At 41.3% G+C, this 20,838-nt stretch overlaps 3 protein-coding genes across 5 annotated transcripts; all 3 read right to left on the bottom strand.

The window, feature by feature from the left end:
* Positions 1-1,254: 1,254 nt before the first annotated feature.
* tmcc2 (transmembrane and coiled-coil domain family 2) lies at positions 1,255-3,736 on the bottom strand. Its single transcript, XM_076111150.1, has 4 exons — positions 3,209-3,736; positions 2,245-2,861; positions 1,787-1,922; positions 1,255-1,554 (listed from the first exon to the last, which is right to left on the bottom strand). Exons 1-4 carry the CDS (start codon positions 3,734-3,736, stop codon positions 1,255-1,257), a joined length of 1,581 nt encoding a protein of 526 aa, XP_075967265.1.
* A 4,341-nt stretch (positions 3,737-8,077) lies between these two features.
* On the bottom strand, positions 8,078-12,087 carry cdkn1a (cyclin dependent kinase inhibitor 1A). 2 transcript variants are annotated; one of them, XM_076111030.1, is made up of 3 exons: positions 11,624-12,087; positions 9,052-9,496; positions 8,078-8,964 (listed from the first exon to the last, which is right to left on the bottom strand). In XM_076111030.1, the coding sequence occupies exons 2-3, from the start codon at positions 9,485-9,487 to the stop codon at positions 8,909-8,911; spliced, it is 492 nt and encodes a 163-aa protein (XP_075967145.1). In that variant the 5' UTR covers positions 9,488-9,496; positions 11,624-12,087; the 3' UTR covers positions 8,078-8,908. The 2 variants fall into 2 exon arrangements, with proteins under 2 accessions (XP_075967145.1, XP_075967144.1); XM_076111029.1 differs by lacking the exon at positions 11,624-12,087 and adding an exon at positions 9,832-10,500.
* Positions 12,088-15,334: 3,247 nt separating this feature from the next.
* On the bottom strand, positions 15,335-20,094 carry srsf3b (serine and arginine rich splicing factor 3b). Of its 2 annotated transcripts, none has more exons than XM_076110566.1 (6): positions 19,944-20,094; positions 18,823-19,033; positions 18,570-18,713; positions 16,642-16,680; positions 16,250-16,336; positions 15,335-15,974 (listed from the first exon to the last, which is right to left on the bottom strand). In XM_076110566.1, exons 2-6 carry the CDS (start codon positions 19,023-19,025, stop codon positions 15,947-15,949), a joined length of 501 nt encoding a protein of 166 aa, XP_075966681.1. In that variant the 5' UTR covers positions 19,026-19,033; positions 19,944-20,094; the 3' UTR covers positions 15,335-15,946. The 2 variants fall into 2 exon arrangements, with proteins under 2 accessions (XP_075966681.1, XP_075966680.1); XM_076110565.1 differs by having other exon boundaries at positions 19,901-20,041.
* Positions 20,095-20,838: the final 744 nt, after the last annotated feature.

Genomic DNA, 20,838 nt, shown 5'->3' with positions numbered 1-20,838 from the left:
CAAACAAATTTTGGGTTGCCAGGTTGTAAAAAAAATCCCCTTGACTGGAGTTTATCCTTTCCTCCGAGCCCTTTTTCAAAAGGTAAGTGGCCACGCAGGCCAATCAGTCAAAGGGATTTTTCAAACAAGTTGCTATTATTAAAGGCCTAAAACGGAATTATATAGCTTTAGAAAATATTTCATTAACTATTGATACAAATCCGCTAGCTACAATAATTACCATGATCATAATTTCTAAGCGATGGAAGATGTTGCTCTCTGACCCAGTCTGACAACATTTCAGTCAAAAAGTCTCCGGATATATTCAAGGTCAGTCTAACATATGAAATCATTTATTTCTTACATGGTTTAATAAAACAGCAATAATTATTTTTTGCAAACTGGATATAAACTTTGATACGATTTGACATGCCATTAATTTGACATAGTGTGGTTAGAACCAGTTCTACAATAGTGATTATGAAATAGCATTTATGGACAGAACAGATTTCACGTGGTTGAATTATTACGGTGACTTTGTCGCAGATATCGGCAGCTTTTTTTAAATCGGTTCATTCGATTTGGAGAAAAAGACAAAAAGAGAGAAATGCGTCTGAAAGCACTGCTTCAACAGGATGTGAAACAAACCAGTGACACTTTGAGTTGAGACACAAGATATCTGCGCTGTATTTCTGACAGCACAACGGCAGTTAAAGAAGATTTATTTAGTCATTAATGAAATGTTAACTCATGCCAGCTAGATGCATCTTAGTGCACATATGAGGACATGCATGAGCAATAACATTCAAGGAAAAACAACTTTTTCCTCTCAAATATAATATAGCTTCAACATGAAGGCGAACATGATCAGCATTTTTAATTATTAAGTTGCTCTAGTCTTTGTAATTCATGTATCATAAATATTTAGAAAAAGACAATTCCAAAGATTTCTTGCAAGAAACTCAGTTTTTGGTGACAGCAATGTAATCGATGATTGGTCATCAACAGATGAGATGAGATGATGTCTTCTGTCGCTCAACTGGCAAGCAGAGCATTTTTGTTCTTTTTCACTGTAAACAGCTCTCAACACTCTCTGCAGGCCAGATCATTTCCAGATCCTTCCAAAAGTGCCATGTTTTGTCCTCAGACGCTCCACGATCACACTCAAAGGGAACAAGTACAGAGGCCCTCGTTCTATTTCAGTCTCTGGATCCTTCAGTGGGTCTCTGACTGAGTTTGCGACTCTGGTCCCCACTGGAGTCTCTCTCAGAGAGCTCAGCTGGGCAGCAGCCACGGCTCCACAAAGTCCCACTGCTTCCACAGGACGAACAGCAGCAAGGTCAGCAGCACGGTGGCGGCCACCCGGGCTCGGGTCTTCATCAGCGGGGTGATGAAGTTGGCCACGGTGGAGACGAAAACCAGCAGCACGGCCATGAGCGCCAGGATGACGTTGATGAGTTTGCCCAGCAGAGCTCGAGCATTGGCGTTCTCCACTCCCTCCAGCTGGACGACCTGCTGCTGCTGCTGCTGCAGCTCCAGCTTGGTGATGCGAGTCAGGCACGACTCCACAGCCTCCTGTGTGCACACACAGAGGAACCACAGTGGGATTGTTTTTTTGTATTAAAGGCCCTGAAAAGTTATTTTCTCAATCAGCTTTTTTGTTATGAATGAACACATTATGCTGTGGGTTTTTCAGGGCTTTACTCTTAATTAAGGACAACTAAGGATAAATGATATCATAGATATACACTTATGTATTAAAGGACAATTTTAAAGGGTTTAAATGCCTTCAACAATCAGATTTTACCTGAATGTCTCTTGCTCTCTCGTAGGACTGGTAGGCGACTTTTTCCTCCATGCTGGCGAGCTCCTGTTTAAGGTTAGTCATCTCATTCTGGTGTAGCTCCGTTAAGTCATTCAGCTGTTCTTCAAGTCGCTCATACCTGAATATACAGTACAAACACACACACACAAGAAGTGTAATTACTCGCAAGCACAAAAATGTACATTAATCCGCAGATTAATTCGCTATTTGCTCTTGTTTGAGTGACATTTATTAAAAACTAAAATGTCCAGCTGGGAAAGTAAATTATTAAGTCCTTCTGTAAAGAAAGATCATATTTGTGACTGTTTTGAAAGATTTATATCTTTAGTAGGAACAAATGGATCTGGGAATAGAAGTCCCAGTGAGGACTGTATTGAATACGCCAGAGTTCATAAGTGTGACTGACGAGGTATTTCAAATTTTTTTTTTGGGATGTGTACCTGTATCTTTCTTCTTGCAGGCACTGTGTCATGTAGGAGTAGTCACTCTGCAGCTGACCCTTCATGTCCTCGATGGCGTCCTCCATGTGCGCCTGACTGGCTTTGATCTCCTGCAGGCCCTCAAGAAGAGAGTCCCAAGAGCTGTGCATGTGATGGTGGTGATGGTGGTGTCCATCCAGCCTTGGGCTCCCCATGGTTGGTCCCAACAGTCCCCCTCCTCCCCCTGCACCACCTGAATTACTGCCTGCTGCGGAGCCGGACGAGGCGCTGGAGCACTCGTCGTCGCTGCCGTACTTTGGGCTGGAGACCAGAGTAGCACTTCCACTCAGTGCACGAGGTGTCAGGGTGTCCTCAGAGTGGCCCCCGACTCCGTCCTCAAGTGAGTCCTTCAGGTGAGCGATGTTATCTGCGCTGCCAAACTTATTCCTGATAAGACTGGCAAACTCCCTCGGCTTGGAGACCACGGCTGTGTGAGTGAGGGCAGTCACTCCACCTTTGACCCCTTCAACTACTCCGCCTCCAAAACCACTTATACCAGCACGAACATTAGCCCCAACGTCCTTTAATCCCTGTTGCATGTCCCGCAGGACATCCTTAGGCTGCCGGGCCGGTCCATTCTGTAGAGAGGGAAGAGAAATGAGGAAGCAGAGAAGTGGAGGATCTCAAAGGTAGGAAAGATTAGGTTAAGGGAGAGAACTGCAGGGAGATAGATGAGGAGAGCAGGCCCTGTGAAGAATTAAGGTGAGACACAGGATGATGCATTGGTTCAGGAGATGAGAATCATCAGTCTATATTTGGACACAACTGTCCTCACAGATATAGTTCAACACTTGTGTGAGTCCGCCTTGAGAGATAATTATTCAAAACAGCCACAGTACAGAAACAGCTGCACACAAATATATTACATGTTCGTACACAAACTAACTGCACACACACACACACACTCACACACTTGCTCACCTACCTGCTCTATCTCCTTTAGCTTCTTGTGATAGTGCTCTAGTTTCTTGTGCAAGTGTGCGATGGTCTGTGCTGACTTCTGGTTCTTCTTCTCAAACACCTGCTTGATCCTGGACGCCTGCTGTTTGTCTGCGTTGTGGGCCAACTTCAGGTACTCGGCAACGTTGTCGTCACGGGCCTCCTGCTCCACGCGAATCTGCTCGGTGACCTTCAGGACCTTCTGCTGCAGATGCTCTAAGGCAGCACGTGTCCGCTGTGGCTCGCCAACTCCGAAACCCTCTGCACCCCCACAGGCCATGACCCCAGACGCTGATGCTGATGCTGAAGATGCTGCTGCTGCTGCTGCTGCTGCTGGTGCTGGCGCTCCGTCCGCACTGATGTTACTGTCAGAGCCTCCATGGCTGGTGGTGGTGGAGGGTAGGCCGAGAGTTGCCACCTCGCTCTTGTCCAGCTGAGGGGACGAGAGGGCAGGAGGGAGGTAATCAGGGGTGGAGAGAGTACTACAATACACAGTATAGTGTATTATTGACATGACTTTACTCAAGAAGAAGGAACATTACATGTATTGAAATCTATTCAAGTCAAAGTGAAAAGGAAGAATATTTTTGAGTAACAGGCAGAGTGAAAGGGCCAGTGTCGCATCCTGATTGAAATTATTTGTGCTTTCTTTTTGAAAAAGCTTTCCTGCATGAAAAAAGAAGTCAATTTCAAACTTAATATCCATCTGATGGCACCAAAACAGCCAAACTAAGCTGTGGGTTACTTATTAGGTTTTGGCCTTCCAAAAATAGTTAGGCTTTCATTTACAACTCACTCATTACTCAATCATTACCTAGAACTAATTATAGGGAAAATACTGTAGACAACGAGTTCAATTGGTACAACTTTAATTCATTCGTTTCAATATGATCCACAGAGTAGTTTAGTCAAGAGTAGCAGGTCAGCTGAACATGCAGAAATGTGACATTTATCTAGAGACAAACATACAACTCAACAAATATGAGGATTCAAGCGTCCAGATCTAAATGAACAATGAAAATATATTTACTTTGATGTAATTAGAGCATGGTTTTTTTTCAATAAATGCATTTGAAACATTAACAAATGCTGATAAGCTCAACTGACAAAAATAAAACTCTTAACTTTCTCAATATTTTCTCTAAGATTATCGTCAAATTGCAGTTTGTAGGGAGGAAACGTCGAGGAAAGACTCGAAAGAAAAATAGATACCTGTTAATCACTTTGGCTTCTGAAATGAGATTTAGTCAATTACGCCTATAATTGATTTGGTGGTACACCGAAAGGCCATCATGCATTAATTAGATGATATATAATTATAGTCTGCTTCCTGCTCTGCTCTGCCTCAGAAACTCTGCTTCACCAGAAAACAAGTTACTTTAAAAATGCATTTAAAAACGCATAAGGTATGCACCAGGAATAAGAAGGTAAAACACCCTGCATGGTACAGTTGGAATTATAGTGATGATTAAATATGTGATGTTGCTCTATATTGTGTCTCTGAATGTTAATATCAGTGTGGTCTGGATCATTCTGTCGGATTGATCTCTGAGCAAACATCTCATTGGTGCACGAGGGGCTTCCCTCTTATGTAGGCTATCATCTATATGTGCATCTTGGCAGATGGCGGGATTGTTAATGACCCTCCGCCTGACGTCAAAACAGTGTAATCAGACCCGGCAAGCATGAGCTCAGACACACACATGACAGCGACAAAAAATCTCATAGCGCTGCTCTAATTTCTACAGACGGGATTTATTTGTCTTTCAATTGCGTGACAGTGAGCACGCGCTCCTCGTGCTATTATAAATCAGAGCAAGAGCGACGGGAGGCAGGCAGGCAGTGTTATCTTATATATATATATATATATAAACAAAATAGGTTACAATCACATTGTAATGGAGAGAGATGAAAAACAGATGAGTGCAGAGTCCCTGGTGGTTAATCGTCCCCCGATCTGGTCCCAGAAGTCAGATTCATATGCAGCAGCGATAAGAAATATGGCTCATACGAGGAGGGAGGTGCGGTGTCCGGCGTTACATATGGGTGGAAACAAACAACAGGAAACAAACACGGAGCAAATGCTCAAATCTAACGGGAATGAATCCGGTGATGGATCAAAAAAAAAAATCCCTGGAGGAAGAGAAGGCTGTGATGAGGATGGAGATGATAGATGCCTATGGTATTAAAAAGGGGCATGCCCGTCTCTTCTTCACTCGGCAGGAGGACACACTGTGACATGAGATGGATGTCAACGAGCGTGGATGCGAACACATGAGGATGAGACACAAGCAGCACAGCAATAAATTAAATTAGAAACGTTACCATACTGCTTTAATCCAATTTTTGCAGTGCCATTGCAAGTCTGTGTTCGAGGCCCATCCTCCTCCTCCTCCTCCTCCTCCTCCTCCCCCTGAGCTCACCGAGGAGGAGCCCCCCTCCTCAAATATCTTTACCCCCAGCCTTTATATGGCTGACGATCACCTCACTGGATCCTAACGCTCCATTGTTAGTGCCATCGATATCTGCAGCCTCCCCCCCCCCCCCCCTCCTCTCTCTCCCTCTAATGCACTGATCTGTTCCCCTCTCTCTCTCCTTTGTGTCATATGCTCCCTCCGTCTCTCTCTTACCTCTCTCCCGCACGCTCGCTCTCTCTCAGTCTAAATGCAAACGCTAGCTGTCCTGGCCTATAATGGATGTGGGAGCTAAGGGACAGATGATGGAGGGAAATGGGCGGGGGGATGGGAGAGCTTAGCGCAGGCGTGCAGGTGCCTCTGTGCCGCTGAGGCCAGAGGAGAGAGAGAGGAGAGAGAGAGGAGAGAGGGAGGAGGGAGCACAGCAGGGCCTTGCTCCGGGCCCCTTCATCCCCTAAACCCTCAATACAAACACACGCACCCAGTGTGCGCGTGCTGATGCGGGGCCGCAGTGGTGTGGTGCCAAAGTACACAGCGTCTGCCTGAGCAGTGACTCACTCTCTTAATTTACCTTCCTCACAGAGGAGGAGAGCGAATTGTTAGAACAACAGAGGCCCGTTTGAGCTGCTCCGGGCTGCTTGAAGTTGTTTTCAAATCTCTCTCTCTCTCTCTCTCTCTCTCTCTCTCTCTCTCTCTCTCTCTCTCTCTCTCTCTCTCTCTGTGTGTGCTGACACGTGCGTCTGTGGAGGGATGCCATCTACAAACAGAAGGCCGTCACCATCTGAGAAGCAAACCTGAAATACATTTCAAAGAGGAAAAACAGCTTTCATCCACTCACAAGGTGTTGCCTAAAAGTGCAGTAGTGGAAGTATTCAGATGTTTTACTTTGAGAAAAGTAAACGTTATCTATACAAGTATAGCACAATGTACTTAATGCACACAAAACAAATCAAAGTACTTAGGCCCCAGTATTGCTTTATTTATTATTACTGATGCATTAATATGAAAGTAGCATTTAAATGATGCTGCTTGGTTGAAATGGAGCTAATTTTAACGACGTTATGTTTAATCTCTCACAATGTGTCGTCTTTTATAAGATGATCTTTAGTTTTGTAAGTTCACCAGCAGAGTAAATATCTGCCGCTTTCAAATACATGTGATGAAGTAAAAAGTAACTCAAGTTAACAAGAACATAATTGACCTTAAGTAAAGCACTTGAGTGAATATACTTAGTGCATTCAAAGTGGATGTTTAAGAATATAAAATAAACATTAAACTATGAATACACTGATGCCATGGTGTATATTATTGGTGTAATGTATTAATATATTTAAACTTGTTTTTAAGTGTTAACCACGCACCTGATTGGCTGTAATTGCATACAATAGTACTACTGTATAAGGGGCACCAGAAATACTTCTGTTACCTTCAGAATAATCAATACTTCTGGCAAGACACTCTGGGAAGCAGCTAGTTAAACTACTTTCTGTGAGTTAGCAGAATATGAATGAATGAATACTTCCACCAATGTTGCCGATACATATAAACACAGTACAAATGAGAAGGAAAACACAAATAATGCAAAACATTCACAAGTTTCATTTGAACATTTTATTGGAATTTGGAATCGTCATAATAATCTACCAATAACAAAATGAACACGAGGCATAATGTCTCTCAATAAATAAGGATAGATCTTTAAATTTGTAGCTTTTAGCATAAAACAAAATGTACGACCTGTGCACAAGCATCTACGAACAGAAGTGCATTCATTGTTCGGGGTAACGCTGTTATTTGCGTAGCTCTGTATTTGCAGCGCTAAACATTTCTAAGCAGTTGGTAAGAATGAACATTACATTGACCTTGTTTGACACCCATTCAGATTAACCATAGCAGCAGGATTTACCAACATAAATAAGTGTCGTTTGACGTTTGAGGCAGATAACATATTAACTGTTATAATTGCACTATGCTTCCAAAGAATAAAGCACTTTAGCTTAGTAAATAATACACATTATTCGGATTGTCCTTAATGGAGCTTCAAATACCCAAACAAGTAAAGGCACTTGATACTGGGTGCTGTCGGCTATCAGATGTGCAATACTGCAATGTCTTTTTCTGAATATGCTACTTAACAGTGCTGCATTAAACTCTACAGATACATCTCTGATATATATATATTATATATATATATATATATATATATATATATATATATATATATATATATATATATATATATATATATATATATATATATATTATATATATATATATATATATATATTATATATATATATATATATATTATATATATATATATATATATTATATATATATATATATATATATATATATATATATATATATATATATATATATATATATATATATATATATATATATATATATATATATATATATATATATATATATATATACATACACATAAATAGACCTAAATATGTGTTTTTAAGTGTACCAAACATGTTGATACGCTCCTAACCTACAATATCTGGTGCTGTACACATGTCAGAATCCAGACCGGGTCCTCATGGAGACCTTTGAATGAAAGACATGATGGCACTTCTGTCAATAATAATCTAAAGCAAAGCAACTGCATGTACAGCATATCAAAACTCTTCAAACATTGTCCTATGATTACACGATGGTAGAAAAAAAAGACGTATAAATATATTAAGTATAACACATATAAAATAACTCCTAGCCCTCATGATTCACATTGTAAAAAAAAAAAAAAAAAAGTGGATTTGAACAAAAGGAGCAAAAGGGCTTCACCCACTCTCTACCATTTTCAATCACAGCCACTCCGTAATGATTATAACCAACATGGCATCTGTTTCAAGTGTGCACAGTAATGCGTTCATCCATCATTCCTCCGCACTGCTGCAGGTACAGAGTCTCTACAAAGCAGGAATGTACAGTATGAAATGTCCGTCAACACTTTGGCATCCCCATGATCCAAATGAGTATAAATCCACTGATTTGAGAGATTACCGTTAATCTCCTCTGCTCAAATGTCCCCTTCTTACCACTGGGTAAAGCACCCCCCCCCCCCCCCTTAGAGTAAATACAGAACCCTAATTAACCTTATAGTTATATATTACAATGATGTATTGCTGAGGTCCCTTGTGCTCTCAGACGATTCTCTGGGTCCAAGACCTCGTGGGGAGTGACTGTGCAGAGTCTGTGCAGAGACGGCTTCCTGAGAGCAGTGCTGTTTGTGTGCTTCTCTTGGGATATTGGCACCTTCACTCGCCGGATTTGCGTGGCATCCCAACTACTCTTCTTTTAGCCTGATAGAAATCTGTCGAGATAAAGAAACAGGAAATTCAGCTCATGCAAATCCAAGCGAAAAATCACAACTCTACGCATTCACACTTGGAATATGTACCTGTGATGTTTGTCTGTTTCCTCTTCAGTCCCGTGTTCTCTCCTCCCCCTGGTGTTTTCTCCAGCTTCTCCTGGTTGAGTGCACATCTCTCTGGCGAACATGGGATGTTCTCCTTCAGCGCGACCCTTCCTCCGTCCTCGGGCTGAACCGTCGCCTCTGCCGCCCTCTCACCTTCTGCGTGTCCCAGACCCAGCACACAGGATCTGTAGAGCAGCGGCACCGTGGCCCCGGGGATGGCCTCCCACTGGAAGCCACTGTTCTCCAGAGGCGTATCGGAGAGGAAGTCAAAGCCCCATCGATGGCGAGCCTCCTCCAGGCCACTCTGCAGGGCGGCTTGGTAGTCCGCCTGCAGCTGCTCTCTGTCCACCGGGCCAAACAGGTTTCGTCGGGCCGAGCCGGTCCTCGGGGGGCTCAGGATGGGCTTGTGAGTAGCCATCGTTCTACACTGCAGGGAACACAGGTTCAGACCGGCGGTTAGTCGGAGAAGCTGAGACAGTGATGATGAGCTGTAACTTTAGCTGCAAGTATGCCAAAACGTTTTACCATTTAATCAACTAATGGCTGCAGCTCTAATTATCAGACACTTCTCATCATATCATTTTCAATAAATAAAAAGTAAATAAAAGGCTTCAATTTTCCACCGAATAATTCAAAAATGTAAATAAAATATATTCTAATCCATGCCAACAATCCATCCTCAATCAACAAAAACATAAAGCAGACGTTATTCTGTTTAAGTTTTTTGTACTATTCAATTTTAAAAGTATATATCAGGCTTACCATCTCTCCAGTCAGTTAAAGTATCCTCACTAGTAACTACAGAGAGTCTCAGACTGGTGATACTGGGCTGCGCTTTATAAGAAGCCGGGCAGCCAGTGACTGAGCACCTCCTGGTGAATCACTGGTACATGTCTGGACATAATCTCAGACAGACATGTCAAGGCAAATCCTGAGCAGAGGCTGAGATCCCTGCAGGCCCACAGAGGCCCCACTAGGTGGCAGTGTCAGACCGACTGAACACGTTTCAGAACTCAGTGAGCAGCTAATAAGCTAATAATTAACTAATCTTATTTTTTTTTAATCAGTTCTTTCCACATCTGGATATTCATACAGCACTCACATAAAAAAAATAACTTTTCCAAGTATAGTGGTTGAATGGTAATAGCACTTTCCTGTAAGAGCGTCAGGAAGGAATCAGCTGTGTCTCAGGAGAATAATAAGTCATTATAGTCATCCAGGAAGTGCTGTGCAGGAGTCCCAGCCCACCCTAATTATCCAGCTGCAGCACTGGAGGGGAGGATGAGGTCATTCTAATTATAATAATAATAATAATATGGAAGACACTAATGAAGACCTCATTAACAGTCAGACCTACTAACTCCAGTTTGACATGGACCGATGGCTACTTTAAAGCATATCTGACATTTAAACTAAGCAAAAGTGTTCCCCAAAATGACCCCAACCCAATAGCTTAAAAAAAGATCTATATAGATATGAATAGAAGTCTGGTAGATCGTGTCCTGTCACGTGACTCAGCTGCAGCTACACATCAGAGCAGACTACTATGAGATCACGTAATGTCGCAATTGTAACATGATTTGGTGTCTTAAAATGACATAGTGAACGGTGTATTCGATTAAATCGTATTTATTATATGAATTAATAAATGTAAGACGACTAGTAGTCTCATAAAAGTTAACTTGTTCAAATAAATCGTATAAAGTCAGGAATCATGGTCACAGACACCATGGGTGGATGAAAGAGTCCAGCAACAGTTGACTTAATGGGGTCTTATGGGACGTATTTAATAGTACTATACTTTTAACACGTTTTAAAGACTATTCCACTGTTTGAATGGATCGTTACATGCTCATCTATGTTGGGTAAAAAAGGGGTGTGGGAACATTTTGGGGGGGCACTACTGTGAGACACCATTACTCCCCCCCTCCCTCCCTCCCTTTTCTTTCCTTCTCCACACACCCTCCTCGCGGGACACGACGTCATAGTGAGAGCCGGGCGGGGCGGAGTGATTCAAGTCTGTGGCGGGAGAGCGACACTACACATGTGCGGAGGAGTCCCCGGCATGGGCCCCGCGGAAGAGAGCACAGCAGCTACAGATAGACCCTGCCCAGTTTACTACAGCGCTCCACGTGAGGCTGGGGCTCGTGTCGGCGAGTAGTACAACTGGGCTGTCACTGGAGTCTGACCAACCCTCCATCACCACTCACACACATATTAAAATACCTCCGACAAGAAGCCAGCATGAGTTTTAAAGAGTTTAGAGTGATAAACTGAAACCCTGAAAACTGATATGTAGATACAAACACACCCAACTTCATATGAGTAGCTGTGAATCATCAAAAGTAGAATTGTCAAGACTAAAAAATACAAAAATTGACAATATATGTACACGAAAAGCTGTATTACCGTCTATAAAACGTTACGTATACTGTACACCGGAGACATGTGTTTCTAAAGATGCTTACAATCTAACAAAACACTAAATCACCTAAGTAAATGCCAAAAACAGACAGTTTAAGCATTAACATTAGTTCAGGATCATTATACTTACATTATCAGTCCAGTACAGATAAAATCCCTCTGATTCAACCTGTTGAATGAAGCTAGTCCGTTTATCCGCTTCGGTGTAAAATTCCTGTTATCCAACCCACCCTCTCCAATGACACAAAAACAACTAGTAGTGGTAATAGTACTCTCCTTGATAGCTTCTTCAAGTACTCTCACGGGCTACGGTTATATGAACTCCGGTCTTCGGAGATGCTTCCTCTCTCGTGCAGAGGCGGAGTCTGTCTACGATCACACACGTGAAACTTGCCCCGGTAAACACATGAGCACACGTGAGACTTTGGCTCTGGAGTACAGAGGAAGTTCCATCTCAAGACGACCCAGAAAAGAAGCTCGGCACGGGAGACTCTCGCTGCCTCTCAGTGCGCATGTCAGGCCGGTTGACTGTGCAGTAACCCGGATGGGTCTTTGTTTGGCTCCTCCCATTTCAGCTCAGGCATATTTTCAGTGTCAGACACAAATACGTGGAAGAAAAAGACACACCTGTTACTGTATTTACCGTACATATAACACAAGTAACATGGTGCAAAGTATTTTTACCGTTAGCACTGTACTAAAGTACTACTTTATACTTCTACTCCACTACTTTTTTGAGGTAAATATAATACTTTTTACTCCACTACATTTGTTTGTTTGCTTTGCAGATTTAGATTAATACAAAATATGAATCAACTAGTAAATGCTGCTATATTACTATAGATTAAGCTTCCCAACACTATGTTAAGTAATTCAAATTAGCCCTACCTTCTACCAGATGCAACATCTTGTTGCATAAATTGTTGTACACATTAATGGATCAATAATTATAATCCAATAATGTAATGATTCTGTAATGGGATATTCTGCATAATGAGTACTTTTACTTTTGGTATATTTTGATGGTAATGTACTTTTTCTTAAAAATGCAGGACCTTTACTTGTAACACAGTATTTCTACATTATAGTATTGCTTTTGTTTTGTTGGTTTGCACTAATGTAGTTTTGGACTTTTCAATTTCATGTTACATGTTTAATATCTGTCTTTTAACATCATGGGACCATGTTCACAGTTCATTTTAACATCTTATCCCATGATTGATGTCCTTTTTTAGATCCATAAATCAATCAATAAAAAAACATGATATGTTTTATGTGTAAAGTCCTTATTGACAAAGTAATTTATAAATTGTACATGTGCTTTTACTATTACTTGCTATTAATTGTATGTGTAAAGGCAGCTAAATCAAGTGCCCCTCTATTCTTTTAATATTTTTTTCTCAAAAGCAGTTACAGTTTTAATACAGTTTAGACTGTGGTAACAAGATGAATAATAAAGTCTTATTGAATTCAAACTAACTGTGTAACTCTGTGGGCTTGTAACTCAGTCTCTTAACGCTCCTGTTACAAGTCTCTGTAACTTTCACATTGGTAACATTTTGCACTCAAAAGTCTGTTCCACTCAGTCCTCTTGTTGTCGTATAAGCTTGTTTATTTCAAGAACATGGTCAACCAAGAGACAACTGCGCATGCCCAACCCCATGAGCCTAGTTGCCAGCACAACAACAATAACCCTAACTGTAGGACGCAGTGTGTAAAGGCCCAGCTGATCGGACACCACAGTGAGTCCTTTGTTGAGTAGGAGACTGATGGGACATAAGAAGAGATTCAGTGGTGATACATACTGAAGGTAATGAAGTTTAAACTAAATGGAACAATACAATGAGCGCATACTGTTTGTTGCTGAGCAGCAGCTGTGTGGCTCTACATTTGTACAGCTGAGTAGACACTTTATTGTCTCTCAGCTCAAAGGCAGCTGCACAGTGCAGCAAGTCTGCAAGCCACATCAAATTATCTTTTTTCATTTTGTGCTTCATCTTATTCAGGCCTTTGTTCTGCAAAGTGAAAAGTTTCACGTGATAAATGGCGCCAAATGAAGCATAGACACTATGCATGGCCAGTGGCCACATAGTTAACTATTTACTGAGAGACAAAGGCTCGTCAAGGGAGTTCTGCTTATTGAAAATGAATTACTAACCACAACAACGTAACCTTAAACACTTGACTTTTTACTCTCGAGTTACCTGATGGTTTTGTGAACGAACAAATGTATTTACTTTAAATGATCCCAGAAGCTGCAGACTATTCTCATAAGAATGATTGTGGTGCAGTTTAATAATAATTGATTTAACACATTTGTTTGTACAGCCCAAAGTCTCATCTGTTTGGATCATTTTTTGTAAACGCCCCTGAATGCAGGGCCAAGACTCCGACACTGATTTGTTGACATATAACAAGAAATTAATTAACAATAAAAACCCGATTAAAACTGTGAAAAAGTATCTTTCATTTCACTGGGACTTTAGTGAGCGTAAGAGGTGCTGGTGGGTGCATTGTGGTACTTTTGGACAAAGCCAGACCGACTGTTTCCCCATTTCCAGTCTTTAAGATAAACTAAGCTAACCGGCTTCTGTAGACTCAAAAATGTCGAACTTCCTGTAAATGTTAAGTCTAAAAAATATATTAGAAAAATTGTAGAATGAGTAATTTGAGGTCTTAACATGTCACGTTTTTGTCCGAACAATTGTCCAAATCCCAAAGACATTCACGTGACCATGATTTAAAACAGATAGCTTGAGATCAAATTATACTTAGTGCGACCAAATCTAAAATTAGCTCCAACAAGCTGCACCTTTGTTCTCCAGACCAGTCAGTGATCACGTTACTCAACAGTGGGTGTCAATACCACAGGTCTCTGGGTGGATTCCCGCGAGTTCCTTCACTGTGAGAGCCGTCTCCTTGGATACCGTGAGTCACCGCTTCTACGACGTCACCGGGGCTCGAGTACCAAGCGGAAAAGCGCGCGAAAAAATGTCTGTGGGGAAACAGAAGAGACCCACCCAGTTGTACATTTACGCAGCACCTTTTCTGACCACAACGGGGTGAAGAATGTCTCAAAATGAATGAAAATAGTTCCGGACTCACCGCAGTCCTCGGGACCTTTTGATAGGCTGTATGCACCAGACACATACGGGGACTTTATCAGCAGCATTGTCGCTCATCTATCTGGTGAAATAGTTAAACTCAAGTCACGCGGATTACATAACGACCTCACACCGAACCAAAGACTATATAGAAAGTACGACAGAAAAGGAGGGATATCTGGGAAGATGTTTGAGGACATGAACTGGCTATGTTACCGTTTCTTGTTTTCCTATGTGACAACTTAGAAACAGCCTCATACACAGGGAGTTATTAAAATATAGATTCACGTATTACATTTAGGCAAAACTTTAATTTAGGAAAATGTCACCAATTCAGTTTTGACCATCTGAAATGTGACTAAGTTTCAATCTTTGATGTAAAACAAAGATCCAAATATCTTATAGAACACTACTACAATTACAGGTAGATTTGGAGCTGAATCTAGTTTTCATTTGTTTAATTATCAGTCATTTTATAGTAAGTTGATCATTTCAAATGCTAACATAAATGTAAATTAGGCCAATATACAGTGGATCAAACTAACATGTCAAAAGGAGAGCAGTGCAGCTCAAAATTCCTGTTGCTCGATGGGCAACAGAGGAATCAACTAAACCCATTTTCATGAGAAAGTGACTGTGACCTGGACCATAGCGCCTGATAAGTGCTTCTTGTAGAAATTAATAATACAGTATAATAACCTTTCCTCGAGAGGAAATAAATAGACAAACAATGCAGGTCTTTTGTAATCAACCGGTTTCTTTAATTGAGAGACCATTTCACATTGTATCAAACAAAAGAAAAATTATGGAAAACTTCAAGAACAAAAATCAGTCTTTTTTTTCTAAATCTATGCCAGTTTTGACTCTTGGTTGTTTTTATTACAAACCAACCTTTAACAGATGGAAACCGTCAGGGTGAAGTAAGAAAGTAGCACATTGAAAACAGACAATCAAAAGGAGAGACTCTTATAAATCATCCCAATCCTCACTGAAAAAATGATGGCATTGAAAAAGAGCAACTACTCACACTATGTCAAACTACACAGTACATTCATTGACAAAAAGAAAAACTCTGAAGAGAATAATTGGTGAACTGGAATGCTGGGTGGCACGACTGTTTCAGGACAGACTAGGTGGACTGAGGTGAGGCGTCACACTTGTACACACCCACTCAATGTCTGTGAAAATGATAACATGTAAAGGTGAGGGACACTAAAACACTTGATTGTTAAAACAAAAAAAGTCATCACAAAAACGGCGACACGGCCATGTTGAATCCCATCATTTGAAACGGGCAAGCCTGTACAACCGTTCATCTTCAGCTCCCTTTACACCCGGCGGGTGTTCCTCTACTTTCTGTCGTTAGACCTGGAGCGACTGTGGAGAGTGAAAAAACAAACCATTAAAGCTAAAAACAATTACAGTCCAAACTAAAACTCTCAATACCACAATCAAACAAACAAGACCGAGGCACAGGATGGGGACACATGGTATTCTCAGTGGTACAGTGTCCTCTAGAGAAAACCAAGAGCGATCTACTTACTAATAGCTTTATAGGCGAGTCGTGTTACTACGCCTCGCATTAAACCGTCACATATCTGTTAGGACACAAGACTAAATTTATCTTTAGGTAGCTCAAAACATTTCCGTACCTCCTTGATCGGGAGAAAGACCGTGAAGGTTTATGGTTCCTGTCCCGGGAGAGGGACCTCTCCCTCCTCCTGTCTCTGGAGAAAGACCTGCAGACACCAAACCATCCCATTAAGTTAACATGTCTCATGTTTTTTACATGCTAATCAATCGTGCCTGTTGGGTTGGTTTGGATTTTGAATCTGGTTTCCATTTGGCAAAATACATGGATGCATATCAGATTTTGGGCTCATCATCTTTATAGTTCTGAATCAGTATCACTAGTATTTGGATCAAGTAGTTAAGTAGACAAATTGAATAATTAAATATATATATTATTTAGTTAATGAATTTAGTGGGTATCACTAAAAACTGCTGTTTCTTGTACATACAAGACATCCTGAAAGCTACACACCTGCTTCGACTGCGGCTGAAGCTCCTCTTGCGTGGGGATCTGCACGGGGAAAATAAGAGTGTTAAGAGCATACACAGACGCATCGACCCCCTGAAGAGCTCCACACTATTCCAATACTTTCTTTACATGGGCCTCCTTCAACACAGCCCTTTGTCTATCAATTACACAACATGGAAATAAAAGACTTGGGTGTTTTTACAGGAACACAATTATCTCAATCCAAAAAATAGAAGTCACTGACAATGGACCTAGTGCATAAAGATGGCAGGTGCTTAAAAATGATCCCTCACCTATCCCACAGTGCATTGTGCATCTATACATAAAGTCAAGTTCAATTTACTCATTTGGAATGGTGGAGTAGGATGTGTCCTACGAGCTGTGATTAATATGTGAGATTTTTTGTCAGTGTTTGAGCTGATCACAAAATCGGAGAGAGCTCACAAGCAACATTTGCTCTATCGGAGGATTTCAATGCGGCACTGTGGACCGGCCACGTTGTGTGGGGATAAAAACACACACACTGAGGCCACCATCTGTATGAAACTGGCCCACTGGACCCAAAGGGAGCACATTAGGAAGCTAATATCAAACACACAATATACTGGTCACTGGGAATAAGTCTCGATAAGCCACCAGGCTAAGATCTGCTAAAACCAACCATACAGCAAAAAAAAAAAAAAAAAAGAATATTCATTTGGGGGGGTTGAGGAGAGTTTTGATTTGTGTGACTTGATAATTCTGCTCAGAGCCCCAAGAAATACCATACAGATGCTTGTCTATAATGGAAATCTCTGGAAATGTCAAGTTCCAGACATACGATTTAAATAATTAATAAAACAACCTTTTCAGACCAGCTGTCTCTTCACTTTCAAAACTGTAATCAGCAGTGTACTGAATGAAGCAGGAAAACTTACTAGTATTTTTGGTTTTCAACAAGCTAGATATGACGAAAGGGAGGCAGACTGCCGGCCGGGTAGGTAGAATTGGCTGAATAGGACAGGCCAGATGCTGCAAGGTGTTTAGGTGGCAGGCAGATGGGGGCTGGCTGTGGCTTTTTTTCCTGCTTTAATTGGTTAGCCGAAGGCTGCTGTTGGTAGGTTGTAGACTTTTGGGAACGTAATACGCTGATTGGTCGGGAATGTGAGGTGGGCCGCTGCAGTTTGGATTAAGGTTGAAGGAGGAGGAGGTTGAGAACGGCATGCTGAGGAACCAATGGGTTGGTGCAACTTGACGACTGGCCATGCCTGGGTCATATGACAGCACCAGCCAAGCTGATTGGTGCACGATGGTCAGCAGTCACATGATGCTGAAAGAGGACTAGTTGATTGACTCAGAGGATGGTGAGAGGAGGCATGGTGACGGCTCTGCAACGGGTTTCATTCTTATTAATATAGATGAAAAATAAAAGCATCCTCAAACAAAAGGAAAAAATGCATCACATTTGGCACTTTTATCCCCCCAAAATTTTAAACAGATTATACTTTTTCTGAGGAATTATGTCCTCCTATTTCACACACCTATTTTGTCATTTTAAAGCTTTAAAACTTTTTGAGAGTGCACATACTTATGTACACTTAAAAATAAGCACAAGTACCTAAATCAGAGGTTTTACAGGCCAGATTTAAAGATGCATTTGCAACACAAAGACTACATGATCTAGTAAATTGTCCTATTTCATATTTCATTTGGTTATGAAAGTCTGTTTGACTCCCTACGTAAATAATATCAATGAAGATGAAACTATCACAAATGTATAATCAGCAGAAAAGATAAACACTAGAAATTCCCACACTGGAAAAACATAAGCAATTACCAGGAAATATACTTTGTGTAAGAGAGCGGAACCAGTAGATCACGAGCAGGAATTAACAACAACATAGAAAATATGCTGTCCCTGCTGGCCACTGTCAAATCATAACATGGGTCACCTTCGTCTGGCTTGTGGGCTACGACGTCTGTTGTTGTCGTCTCTGTCTCGAGGGCGCCTGCTCCACGGAGGAGGAGCGCCACGGGTGCGACTGCGCTTCTCGCCATTGGACAGCTCTACTCGCACCCGGCAACCACACAACGTCCTGTAAAAACAACCAGTTATCATTAACCACCATAGCTGTATCAAGATGAATCCTGTTTTTCTTCACTGCATCTCAAAATGATGAGATTTAGATTTAGATGGCTGGCTACCTTCCATCGAGCTCTCGCACGGCATCAGTAGCATCTCGACCGTCTTCAAATTCTACAAAGGCGAAGCCTGGAGGGTTCCTGGCCACCCAAACACTGCGCAGAGGACCGTAGTAGCCAAACGACCTCTCTAACTCAGTCTTGTTTCCATTGTTGCCCAAATTTCCAACGTAGACCTTGCAGTCAAGAGGACAGTCACGATGCATGACCGGATCTGGAAAATAATAAAGAAAGGAAATTGATTAGTAATGCAACAGACAAATAGATTATCCTTTAAATAAGAAACACTCATGTCGCGGTTTCTTTACATCTTAAGGGAACATTAGTTTACAATCTGATCTGACAAAAACAGCTACGCTAATGCAACAAACAGCATAGCAGATAAAACACAACACCTTACACAACTGTTTTCGGATGAGATAAGCATGAACCAGTCGAATAATAATAATACTCCCGTTTCCGCAACGTTAACATATAATACATTTATATTGTCCACCAGGGTGGAAATATATACACGCTACCCACCCAACACAAGAAACGACAGCATAAAAAAACAGACATGCGCCGATGTGCGTTCACCCGCAAACTTTTCAGAATAACGTCCACCAACGTGTCAAAATATGTGCAACGTTTTCTGTTAGTTGCTGACTTAACGTGACAAGATGAACATACTGTGTACACATCTAACATGTTAAAAGCAACAGAAAGACGCTTGGCCTCGAGTCATTTATGCTCACTTTAGCTTTACAGGAAATAGTATTCATGCAACCGTTAGTACCGTTAGATTGAAGTACTAGGACTTTGTTTACCTGAGCGGCTCAACCGTACATTGCTGCCTATGTCCCGCCTTTAAAAAAAATAATACTAATGCACTAGTTAAATGTTTCACATTCAACATTAGATTGTCTTTGGACACTTTGAAGCTAATGCTAGCTAACGGCTTTATAACGGTAGCTAAAATGGCTGTCGCCTATCCGAGGCCTACTCCTAATGAGCAGCATTCTGCTAACAACCACAGGATTCAAACAATAATGTTAGATTAAATTGATGCAATTAATCGACGCAAATGTGGTATTCTTACTTTTCAGCACGTCACACATTTTAGAATTTCGTTCAAACTCTACCGTTTACGGTGCAATCCACAGCTCTGACTATCCGCGTTTCTCTGGCTGGTTTGTTCCTCTCGGTCGTCGATGGAAAATGGCGTGACGTTACGAGTTGGTCGGCTGCATACAGTCTACGGTAGGTTAACTAGGGTGCTGCTCTCGGGAGGGCGGGGAAACGGTAAATAAGTATTTCACGACCGGAAATATGATCTGTTTATGGAACTAGGCTGCCTGTGCAGTTTCACAAGTGCAAACACGTTTGAAATTGGTGCTACATGACCAGAAAAAAATATAGTTGAAGGGCTGTAGCATTTTTAAAAAAAGGTAAATAACCTACAACACCCATAATGCACTGCGATCGTTGCCACTAGCGCCACTCCCAGGCCCATCCGAGTATTTGTGTGTGAACCAGATAACCTCCCTTCTCACCGCATGTATTAAAATGAACGCATAATTGACACCGCAAATAACTATTTAAAAAAAAGAATTATGTAGGCATTTTACGCACAAACTGTATGTAGAGATGGACTACATTACAGCTCTAGACCGTGGGTAGACAGGCACAGTGTAAATATAGTGAGAACCAGCAGTGTCAAATCGGGTTATTGTTTGAATCTGCGTGCAAAAGCTGAAAAAAAATAATGTGCTTCCTCATCTACACCGTATCGTGATTTATAGTGTTTTAGTAGTTAATAATTTGCAATCTCAAGGTAAAAGTAAAAAGGGCGCATGCGTAGTGGATGAGGATTCCATCGATTACTACGAGTTTAATGCTGCATTTATAACGACTGGGAAATGACTGCTTCCACGCTATACCCATACACACAAACAGTGTTTTCAATCAAAAATATTTTATTTCACTCCAAATTGTGAGTATATATAACAGATATAGATTGATTCGTGAGTGAAATGT

The sequence above is a fragment of the Anarhichas minor genome, unplaced genomic scaffold (assembly GCF_050575085.1).
Source record: "Anarhichas minor isolate MPS153535 unplaced genomic scaffold, ASM5057508v1 ptg000043l, whole genome shotgun sequence".
NCBI lineage: Eukaryota > Metazoa > Chordata > Actinopteri > Perciformes > Anarhichadidae > Anarhichas > Anarhichas minor.
Note: the sequence above shows the minus strand (reverse complement) of the source record. Positions and strands in the feature narration are given on the sequence as shown.